At 41.4% G+C, this 12332-nt stretch overlaps 1 protein-coding gene across 1 annotated transcript in view; it reads left to right on the top strand.

Annotated features, from left to right (window-relative positions):
- LOC128305688 (trafficking kinesin-binding protein milt) overlaps positions 1 to 12332 on the top strand; it is a 46291-nt gene that overhangs the window by 26140 nt on the left and 7819 nt on the right. Inside the window, exon 2 of the mRNA XM_053043263.1 lies at positions 11787 to 12065. Within this exon, the coding sequence (XP_052899223.1) occupies positions 11787 to 12065 (279 nt within the window). The remainder of the gene's footprint in view (positions 1 to 11786; positions 12066 to 12332) is intronic.

Below are 12332 nucleotides of genomic sequence, written 5' to 3'. Positions count from 1 at the left end.
TACGTTAAACTTCACCATTCTGCTCTGCGTGATGGTGTCGACAATGGATGCAATGCGACGTTACTCTACGCGTTAACGCATACAACATTTTAAGCTGCCGCCGTTTCCGATTGACTTATTTTAAAGCTACTTTATGCTTTATTAGATCTGTTTTATTTAGGGAAAACCAAAGCTCCCCTACATTCTCGTCTTATGCATTCTCTTCAGTGGATTTTCTATTTCCACCAATCGAAGGAAAATATGTCGCGTCGCATTGTTGATGCCGTTTAAACCCTCGTTTCAGTGAAACCCGTTTTAAGCTCCCCATCTGTATGTGGGTAAACAAACGATACAATTATTGCTGCTTCTCTCGATGGCAGTCGCAAATGGAAAAGGTATGCATTTTAAACGCTAAACAAACGCATCGAATCCGTAGAAACGACTGTGACAATCCACATGCGGAGGATGTACGAGAAAATGACAATGGAAAAGAAAATTGAAAACAAACGCGCTATACGGTTACACCGAGTGTGTCTGTAAAGTAAGCGTGATCTGCTGATGCGTGTCACGTTACTGCCTTTGTACGAAGGTGGTTTAATGCGAATAGCTCAGATATTTTTTAAAGATATAAACTGAGGACTGCACACAAAAAACTTAGACCAAAATTCCATAATTCCTTGAGCAAAACTAGAAGAAAGCATTACAAGAGCGCGTATATTGCTATCTCTTGTATCCTAGAATGACCTCCACCGAGCAATCAATAGTAATATGCTACGCACACTTCGTGTGCTAGTTGAGTCAGCTGTGAGGCTAATAGAGAATGAGCAGTCGGCAGTGTGTGTTAGATGGCCAGGACATGCGAAGGGAGCAAAATACCGAGCGCACCGAAGTCAGTCAACGTTTGACATTTCTTGCGTGTGGACGGATATCGCTGCATGGAACAACAAACAAAGAGAGCAATACAGGATGTGTGTGCGTTTTTGTGCGTTTAAATACTGAATCAATTGTTTATACGAGGTACAAAAAACCTTTCCATAATGTGCCACAACAAGAAGCCTGTTTCAAGTGACATGCCCAAAGGCCAATAATTTTAAAAAGATGTTCTGAAAGTGTTGCAATTACGTTTCGAAGGTTTAGTCTTCAATTCGAAATTCTCATCAATTCCAAAGGATGCTGCATACAAAAAATAAATCAGTGTAAAGTGCTTTTTTAACACTCGATGTGATAGGATATGTGACCAAGAATATTCTTTGCGCTATTAGTGTTGAACATATTTCGGAACAGTTCCCGAATCATTTGGCGTACGTGAGCTCGGTAGCGTTCATCGCCGGGAGGAAAATATCGATCTTTGCAACACGACGGAAGTTCAGATTTCACGTACGCAAAGGGGAAGAAAAGCGCAGGAAAACCAGGTGCATCGTCATGTTGTGAAATCTTTCAACTTCGGTCATGTCCTGTTTTCTATGCAGTGTTGTCAGCCATTGTAGACCTTTGTTTTGCGTGTACAGCACAACCATTTCAACCTTCATCGATGCATTTTCATTCGCCTTTGAGATGTGTTGTTTTGTTTTGTTGCAAAGAATTGTTTCCTTATTTGTTCACACACAATCATCAAACATCCAAGCGCGATTCTTTTCGCTACCATCGTTTTCCGTGGTGTGGCCCATCGATTGCGCATGTGCACAACAGTCACAGTGTGTGTGTTTGTGCCGTTTTCCGTGTTGCTTCTTTCACAATATTGCTTTCATTCGCTGTTCTTTTCCTGCCCGCTTGCTGTAGTAGTGTCAGTGTTAGATATTTCGCAAAAGTTTATTTTGTTGTGATCCAACTAATGTATTAAATTTTGAATAAATAAGCATTCGGATCTGCTTTAGACATAGAATAATATCATGCGGAAGGTGTTTTTTGATGCTAGGTATAAACATTTGTAAGAATCTTGGATTGTGATTAAATCATCTCCTTACTATACCTTCAAGCTTATGTTATGTTGTTAATTTTCTTATAATCAGTTTAATACATCGTATTTATGAGAAGATCAGTAGAACAAGTTTTGTATATTTCTGTATTTTTTTAGGAATTCGATCATCCCATTCATCTACTTAATGAATATTAATAATTCGAATTTTATAACTCTTGTACCTTCAACACATCCATCACAAACTCATTCAAATATTGCAAAATTTTTAAAAGATTGCATAACGAAATGAGAATACTTCACATCGGGTAAAAGAGAAAAAAACACATTAGAATATCAGGAGTTGGAGTTGCTTCCTTTTCCGTTTAAAATATCAACCGTGGTTCTGCGCAGCATCCACACTGCTCGCAATTTTGGCAATACTCTCCTGCGTTTGAGCTCTCTTTAACAGGAGGAGCACCCACCGGTTGTTAGACGGTCAATGATTCAGTCTATTTTAGTCCTCGTCTGTAACCATAGTTGTCATGTACAATTTAGGAGTTTGATTCTCGATTAAAGATTGTAAACCAAACACCTTTAAAACGCAATAGAAAGAATCAAATAGCGCGTATTTGTCACGTGTGTGAACCAATCATAAATACCGCGAGCTTTTTTTTTCTTTTACGGTGATGCAAAAAAGTTTACAATGCTATAACGCCACGAGGTGTGAAGAAAATGTGGTAGAAATTCCACTCCACGGAGTGAATGGTGAACGATTATTAAACTGTTAACATTCGGTCGTATTGCTGCTTTGCTGACTTCAGTTTTTTTCCGACCACAAGTGCTCGAACAAATAGTTTCAGCTGGTTGAGAGGGTTTTTTTTTCAATCGACGATGTAATTTCCTTTTTTTCCATCGATAGTGAGAAATGGTTTGATAATTGATCGTTACCTTAAACTCATTTTACCGCATTTCCGCCGGATAAAAACCTACATATCTCGCTACACACGCACTGCAAACGAATGGCGTTACTGTTTTGACGACGCGACCGAATGTCTGGTCCGGTATTTTATGCGTGCCGCGATTTGCAACGAACGATAACACTGGAAAAAGTAACGAAAGTGAAAAATAATACCATTTTCACGCTGCGTATGAACGCTTTTTCTACGCAAACACCGCACAGATAGAAAAAAGTGAAGTGAAAACTATCAATTTTCCTCGTCCGATTGTTCGTTGGGTGTTGGTGTGATGGTGGCTGTCACGGGATGTTGTTGTTGATGTTGGGCGCGTTTGCATTGCCACCAAAGTAGAAAGAAAAACAAATGGCAAATTGGAAAAATCGCAACCCATTTTCCAACCTCAAGTCAATCGCGTGCGCATGAGCTCTTGCTGTGTATGTGATGTTGTGCCCGTAACTCCATATATTTGTGGATTTGCAGGAAATAACCCAAATTTGCCCAATATACTGAAGGTTGAATTTACAAAGAGTTAAATGTGAAGGAAGAAGTGGTTGTAAAAGTTAAAAAAAAAAAAACATTCCTCAAAATGGAGAAGGTCAGGTCATGTAAGCATTCCTGCCAGCATCATGCATAAGAGAAAATTGCTCCAGAGACAAAACAACCAACCATTTTGCCAGTCCACTGCATCAAACGTTACAGACAACCAACTACAACGTTTCAGTGCTTCGGCAGGCTTCAATTTTCCCGAAATAATTGGACAATCAATTGGGCTACTAATATGCTGTGCGGTGGGTCCGTTTTTCCGACAAGCCGGTCGCGGGTCTTTCTCAATGCGGAAAAGGTGAACAAGACGGACATCGCTCACTGGTCATTTACCTTTGCTCCCTGTTAGTAGGAATGAATCGGAAAAGAGGTGCGCAGTGCGCGCAGTATGGTAAACGAGTAGTGAGATTTTCTTCGCGAGCGGCTTAAGGAATGTTTTCCCAAAACACGCACAAGCTGAGCTTATGGTTGTCATTTGTTTTGTTTCCCGTGAGCATCTCAACCGGTTCCAGCAGAGCAGGGCAGAGCAGACGGAAAATCGTTGACCCAAGCAACCAGATGAAACTTTGAACAGAAATTTCTCACATTGTGCGAATAGCTGCCACGGGGCGATGCATCATTTGTGCGATGTAATATCGCATTGTAAAACAGAAATGCAACTGCATGCTCTTCTTGACATCTCTCTTTTTGCTGCTAATGTTATGCCTTTTTTATCATGTGTCAGTGTGGTTGGCTGCATCATAACGGGGAGATGCGCCTGCCTGCAAGTAAATTGCAACAAGTTTTCCATGACACGCGAAACAAAAGCATTCGAGAGTGGCGCACCTTTACCCACCGGGAAGCTGTTGTTCCGTTGCTCATGTTTCGTCTGCTGACAACGCATCTTAACATATTTCGAAACTGACGGTGCAGTATGGGATAGGAAAGGAATCAGCCACCCTTAACCAATTGTCAATGAAAGCTCCCCGGACCAGGGGTTATATTGTTACCGTCATTAGATGCCTCGCGCGCTACAGGGTTGTGACTCTTTTTGCCAAGAGAACACATGTTAACTGCTTGTAAGTACATGCACGATTATGCGATTAAATATGATTTAAGTTGCTGGTGGAAGGTCGACAGTGTGTGGTGCACAGTAAATGCAATGAATGTAGGTTGCATTTTTTTGTTCTCTTTGTGCAAATGGGCAACCCCCGCATGAAATTGTTACAGTTAGTTATGCTGCGAGAGATCACATCTCAGCTACGTATCTTCCCTACAGGTGTCAATCGAACCCTGTTCCGTTAGGAGGGGAGTAAGAGCTCAGAGAAAAGAAGCACCAGTTCTTCGTATCTTCCTTCAAAGTAATCAGCACTGCCACATGCACATCATCATCCCTCTTACAAAGAGTTGCATTTTCTTATTGCGAGAGAGTATGATGTGATTTTCATTTTTCAGTCTACTTCCACCCCGGTGTGCATTAATTGAACTCCGGGGAAAGAAAACCATATCAGCATGGCGCATCATTTGCACACAGTCACTTATCACTCATGACCATGACCGTGGAAATTCCTTGCTGCTCATTACAAGACGCTTCTGACATTAGCCTCCTGCTAACATGTAGAAGCTAACGCATTGCTGCATCCAAAACTATGTCATTCCATAAAAAAAATATTGGTTAAGTAATGAATTCATTGTGCCATTCGTTTTCCCCAGTTTTTCTCGACGTTCCTGCAGAAGATCATCTTCAGAACTCCCGATCGAAAAAAAAGGGAAACATTCCCGCGTGCACTAATAGACGTCCGTTTCAATTAGGAACGGAACTTTAAATTGCGCCATAGTTTATCATGGCTGCCTTTTGTGGTGTGCCGGGGTCATCAACGTGTGCCGTGCAGGAAACGTTGCACAGTTTTGCATTACTTTAAGTGCTTTATTCCAGCCCCCGTTACACCTGTCCGGGTTTGAACGAGTGCAACGCTTTTGTTCCGGTCGTTGGCTGAAGATCTTCCCGTGTTTTTTTTTAGGCTAATGCATTTTTCTCTTCTCTTGCGTCGCTAATATATTTGTAGCGAATATGTTCCTTTCGGGAAAGAAATCTCTGCCACATCATCTCCACTATGAGGAGTAGAATGGTATTAGAACTGGGAGATAATTATGTTCGGTTGTTTCTTGGTTGTTTTTTTTTTTTTGCAAGTCCAATTCTAAACGATTTTCAACGCAATTGCCTATTAGATAATGTTCAACCTTCGCTTGCTGATAGCTGTACCATGCCACTTCACAGAACAGTTAAAAAAATTATGTTCCGCTACTAGAGCTGGAAACTATTGAGCATCCTCGTCAGAGCGAATCACTAGTCCGTTATGCAATTTTGCAGAGGAAAGAATCGATTGTTTCCACGTGCCACAGAATAGGCGAAAGACATGCAAATATTTTACAGACACAGACGAAGATGCGATTGGTTCCGTATGTGGGTTAATCGTAATTTGATTATTTATCTTCTGTTCCATCTTCCAAGTTCTGTTCAAGACAATTTGCGATTCAAACGGTAACAAAACATTATTGTGTGTACTGTGGAGGCTCCTATTTATTTAATTATTTAAAGAACCAATTACCAAAAACCTGAAATTCTCTAAATATTTGTAAAACTTTCGATATTATCTAGCAACTGGTGGTCGTCCTGTGTCAGAACTTGTTGCATAGATTTTAAAGTCAGCAATTCTAAATATATATCGTTCCTATAATTGGATACTTGTTAATATTTAGCAGCTAAAGCTATCATTTTAAAGTGTTGATTTATCAATTTTCTGCAGTATCTCTTAAACAATGTGATCGAAAAGGTTGTGTAAAGCTTTAACGGTAAAGCTCAATAATTCTGCTACGTCTATTTGTGCTCGTCTACAAACATTAATCGTGAACGTGGCCGAATGTAAAGGTAAAGAAAGTTCTTAAAAAGCAAAACCAATCGGCCAAAAATGCTCTCCCGTGCAGTGAATGTGTTTCGTAAGAAAAAGTCTCGCAAATCGTCCAGCCTGACCGTGCACGATGGTGATGAGCATGGTACCGACACAAACGCAAGTGAAACGGAAACCGAACCGGACGATTGTAGTTGCCGCTCGGAACCGGCCCTGCCGGCATCCGTATCACCATCCGCCACACCATCGCGTCTGCAGGACAGTTCACCCGCGTCTTCCACCGAGTACTTCCAAGATGGTCCCGAACACCGTAAGGAAAATGGGTGGGTTACCAGAAGAAAAAAGCATCCACGTAGAGACGAGAAGCAGAACACCAATGACGATGATGAGCATCGAGGTTCAAGCATCGCTTCAACGCTCCTGTCCACTATACGCCGTGCGCGATCGCGGTCTCGGTCTCGGTCAATCTCATCATCGGCGTCCCAAGCAGCTGACCGAAGTACGCCAAAGTTGCTTCGCACATCGAAAAGTACGCTAAGTAATCTTCGTGGTGGTGATGGTGGTGTCGCTTCTTCCGCACTGCACGGGGAGAAACACATTGCACCGAACGCTCTGGTCAGTTCTGTCGGCTTCGCAAGTGACACGAAGGGGCAGCGTTGTGGTGGGGCAAGGGAACCGTCCGAGGATCACCTCCACCAAGCGCCAACAACCCTTACCGCTGGTAATGGGGGTGGGGTGCTAATGGGTGTTGAGCAGCAAGGTGATGGAAAACGGCAAGGTTTGATGATTTCTTACCCACATTTCATTGATTGACATGAAAGAGATACTGATTGGTTGAGGTCTTTATTATTTTTTTGATTTCTAGTGTGTTCTCTGTCCTGTTTTTAAGTGTGTTTGTGTGTGATTTTTCTGCAATTGTGTTTGTTTTGTGTGTTGTTCTATGTCTGCTAGATACCTTCAATGTTTTTCCCATAGTTATATTTGTTTTAATAACTATACAACAATTATTATACACTTCAGCTAATTAAAAACCAATAGTTATGCCAGTTTCCAACCAAAAATCATCATTATGTCTGTCAAAACATAATTTATGTTTGATGTAATTAAATCAAAATGAAGTCATTTTCTGACAATGTCAAAGTTGCAGACCCTTTATTATTATAACAATGATTTTCTAAGGCCCTGTCTGATGGATAATGTAGAAAGATAGCACACAAGACTGGATAACAAATTTCCGTAACAGATTCTTCGAACCTTTGAGCTCGGAAGCTGTTTTATCCTATCTGAAAATCTTGTTCCCGTACGAGCTGCACTGCATTGCCACTAATTGCAATTCGTTCACCAGATGCAAAACCAAAGTAAATGAAATTAAATAAAACAAACGGGTTTCCATTGAACCGATCATGCTACAGTAGGTGCACCATACTAAAGTTAACATCCACACCTTCTCAGCACCATGTCTACTATTTCTTATCTGGATCCGAGCGTGTTCGGTTCGCTTTTGCAAACCTGTTGCAGTAGTGTCTGATCTATTGGCGTTTGAACTTTTACTCCCTATTCACAATCAAATGTTCAATAGTCTTTCTTGGTATCGTCGCGCCAAAACGTTCAGCTTGGGGCCAAAGAGTTGGCGAAGACAACTCGGTCGAGTACTGCTCATTCATGAAAGATGCCAGGTGCCGACAAGGTGCGGTTCGAAGTTACCCGTGTTCGATTTCATCGCAACGAAAAAAGTCTGGGAAAATATTTACTCTCCCCTCAATTCTAATGCCAGCGGAACCGAACCTTTTGCCTGCCCACTTACAGCGGAGTTTAAGCTGAGAAACCGGCTGAAGTTGGTTGGCTATAGAAGGGTATTATTTGTGATGTGAGACTAGAGAAATAATATTTTAACACTGTTGCACTTGCAGGAATTTTGCTCGCTGCAACGTGAAGGGCGAGTTCGATCAAACCAGGGGAATTTTATTATAATCCTCTGAAGCCACTTTTCCAATCCCACGCTCGACCGGTTGGCAAAAGGGTGCAATTCATTGCTGTAAATGTTTTATGCTCAAGATGATCGCTTATCGAGAAGATACGATCAATGTTTTTGTTTTCTTGTTCGCTATTTACCAAGCATGGAATTATGCTTCGTTGTTCTTAAATACAATTGACTTTTCGCTTTCAACCGGGCTCAGCATTATTTGTGTGGTAGATGAAGAAACATGATAGAAAGTGAAGGTACCTGGAGGGACGCTACAGTACATCTAAAGACAACCCTTCCGAAGGATACGGCTACCAAAGGTCTAATTAAAGGCACTCGGAACTGGGCAACCTTGCAAAAAAAAACGCTTAAACGTTCCAGGACGCCAGAGTCCAACCCTTGTCCAGATCGTTTTTCCTCTCGCCACGCGAAGAAAAGCGAAAATAGCGCTAACAACACCGCACGGTAGAGGAAATGATCGCAATCGAATTAGCTTCGATTCGTCCGGAGAATTATCGAAGTGAAAGGTCGAAACGGTTCCGAATCCCTGGCGCTCAACCCGGTGAGGCCAACAAGGAGGTTAATAAGAAGCTTTCGTTTGTTTTGTTGTTTCGTAATGTAATGTGCGATCGCGGTGAATGATCGTACATCAGCAACAGCTCTCGTTTATTAGCTTTTCTTCACCCGCCAGCCATCCGGCAGGGGGGTTCGTCCGGAGATAAGTGCACCGTGAAAAGCGGGAGCTAAGTAATTGGAACACTTTTCAGCCCCGTTCGTTTGGCATTTCGGAAAAAAAGGCTAAAGAGGTCCACGAGCTATTGCTGAGTCGTGTCATGAAATATGATGAAAGATTGAAGAATTCGAAGTTTTTTTTGTCGGATATAATTTTCTGTAGAATTTCCAATAAACTGCTGATAAATTTTATATTTTATTGAGGTATGTTCTTCAACTTCCATTAATCTCCCGCCAGCACAATCTCACGACCTTTGCACTGATTTTAACAACTATTGCCAAATAAAACACTACCAATAGAATAAATTGTAGCTTCACACCGAACCCCCGTATAACCGAAATCGAAAGTCGACTGCACTTCGATAACGATGTTCGATTTGTTTTTGTTTGGCCCGCGGGAATCTGGCATAAGAAACAGCGGGAGACATTATTTGGTACAAGTTGTTAACGAAAATGAATGAAGACATTACAGCAAACGGCAAGTGAAAAAGGGGAGTGCTTGTCTCAATTGTAGGGTGTGATGAATGGCAACATTGTTACAGCATTCGCTATTCCCATATTCGTGACATTTAATTTTTTGGCTTTTGATCTTCTCAATAAAGACAGCAGCGTGCTTTTGTCGCGTTTGTTGTTTGGAGCTGCTGTATGGAGAGAGTTAATGCATTTTTTTAAAAAACACGTCAAGTTCGGATGGCTCCGGATACAAACTTTGTTTAGGTTTAAAAGCATTTTCTCCAAAACAATGTACTGTACGTGCCATACTGGATCCCGGGGCGAAGCAATCTAACAAGCTTGATCTCTGTGTTGAATCGTTTGCACCTTCTTCTCCCTTGGCTCCCTTGCTCGATATCATCGTACAGTATTCTTTAAGTAAATAATAGAAGCGAAAAGAAACGAATTGTTGCATAATGACTTCATTAAAGGTGGCACGATCGCGCCTGGGCGGGGGTGTTCGCCGCGACTGCTATTCTTTCGTTTGGGTCACGAAGTCATCAATGTCAAATGTACTTTGTACTAAGCTGAGAGAATTTGCTGCTTGATTGAGTTTCGTTTTTTTTCTTCTTTTGTAAGATTTTGTGCCTTTCTCACCGTTTTCTTCGGTAAAAGAATGGCCCCATTTGTCGTGTTGAATTGTCAGGTGTTGCTGTTTAACATTTTATTTGCTTAGCGTTTAACGGCATTGAAATATCAGGCACGATTTATGGGGTGTTATAAAATAGTGTTACAATTAAACTGTTGTGATTGTTATGATTTGAACACGTGTTGGGTTAATTTGATTCAAATTCACGATTCTGGATGATTGTCTGAGCAGAATTAATGATCCTGGAGCTTCATTCAGAAAATTAAGTAATCCTTAAAGATCCATGAGTCCTCGTAGATTAAAGGATGCTCAATGATGATCATACAGCTTTGAGAGTCGACTCATTATTTGAATAACTCTTCACTGTAGATTCATATAAATGACCAATAGTTGTTTTAACGCGTGTAGTTCGAAACGATCCTAATTTCATGCTCGTATACAATAGAAAAAGAGAAAACAAGAGTTGTATTTTCTCAAATTTCGTAATTTTCTGTTTTTAAATAACGGTTTCAGCCCATCGTCTAATTAAACCACAGTCAAATGCAAAAAAAATCGTTTCATAAACTGCAACAAAATGGGGATTGGGTGGAAAAACATAACATCTTTTGCGCCGTCTGCGTAGCAAAGATGCTGCTTCCTAACGCCCCATTCGTTAATTTGTTTGCTCGATAGTTCGTAATGCTTTATTTAATGGTTCCGTCACGAGTTTCTGTTACCGCTGACACAAAACTGGATCACCCAAGCCAAACCAGGTCTCTTCTCGATCGAGAAAGGCTGGACAGTGCTACTTTCCTTGGCGAATGATGTTTTCTGGTTTTGTTTTGTTTTTTTTGTTGTGTAAATTGCATAATCCAAAAAATCTTCAAATTGCATCGTCGTTCGCCCTTTCGTTTAACTTTGAAACGGTTAAGCGTCGGTAACCATGAGAAAGAAAAATGACCATTTCTTTTCTGCACCAATTCCGCAACATAATTGCTGTTTGGGAAGGTGAACATTAAAAACATAACAAAAGCTTAAAGAAAAAACAAAAACACCTCCCGTGGCACAACGAGTGCTGCTTAATTGGTTGAAGGAAAGGATACACTCCATTACGTTCCAATACCTCGGAACGTAACCGGGGAACGAACCACTTATAATCGTTATTTAAGGGAGTGGAAAACTGTCCTCCTCATCGGGAGAACTGGATTACGTGCAGAGAAATTATGGTGTTATGCCGGTGTTTTTTCTAAGCCCTTCTAGATGGCTTTAAACAAAACGAGAAACACATTTCGATTCTAGAGTCACTTTGGTCGTTTTAGTCGTTGTCATATCGGAAGCGTCCTTGAACGAATAACTATACTAATAAGGCAGTTTCGTGACAACAAAGGTGTTGCAAACAATTTCAAACAACAACTTCAAGCAACTTGCGTGTCGCGTGTCAAAGATCAAGTTATAGATCGGCAAACGTGCCAATGTAGTTATTATGCATTTAAAATACACAATTCTTCCTTTTTTTAGCTGATTAATATCTTTCCCTACCGGGGCACGTTCGTTTGGAGTTCGTTTTGTAGCAGTGCCCAGACATTTGTTTTATGTTCCGTTTTCTGTTCAGTTGTAGCTCGAATGTTGCATTTGCTAATCAAATAATATTTAGTGTGTTCCAAGCGGTAAGCTCGTCATGGAACAGATACTTGGAATGCTGAAGTCTCCGTGTTTGCGCTAGTGTTACTAACAAGAACATCCGGTTTTCTTCTTTATCCATCCACAGTCCTATGCGGTAACCGAGTGAGCCAAATGACCCGCGCGTACGATGACATAGATGCTGTAACGCGCCTGCTGGAAGAGAAGGAAAAGGACCTCGAGCTGACGGTACAGATTGGCAAGGAGCTACTAGCGCAGAATACGCACCTCGAGAACCGGGTCGCCGAGCTGGAGCAGGAGCTAAAAACTACGAACGAAAACCGGGCGCAGCTCTCGCACGAGCTGCATCAGAAGATCGAGCTGATCGGGATACTGACGAACGATGCCGACGACACCAGTGAGAATGGTAAGTAGTTAGAGCGTTAAATTTTTTGTCGTTTTAGAGTTCGCAATATGATTGATTGAAGTTGAACATCCGGCAATACTCAGCCAACGGGGGAATCCTTGTAACCCAACGTGCAAAATTGATTCTCGTCTGCAACACAACACGTCGCGCGTGAGCCTATTCCAACCTGCGATTAGCGATAAAGTGTTTGAACTCCTTGCCCTTTTTTTTTTTGACAGAAGAATGGATATCGAAATTAATAGTTCCAACGCCACTTTCACTCAGCTG

Source organism: Anopheles moucheti, chromosome 3, assembly GCF_943734755.1.
Source record: "Anopheles moucheti chromosome 3, idAnoMoucSN_F20_07, whole genome shotgun sequence".
In the NCBI taxonomy this organism is placed as follows: Eukaryota; Metazoa; Arthropoda; class Insecta; order Diptera; family Culicidae; genus Anopheles; species Anopheles moucheti.
This window is presented reverse-complemented; position numbering and strand designations above follow the sequence as displayed.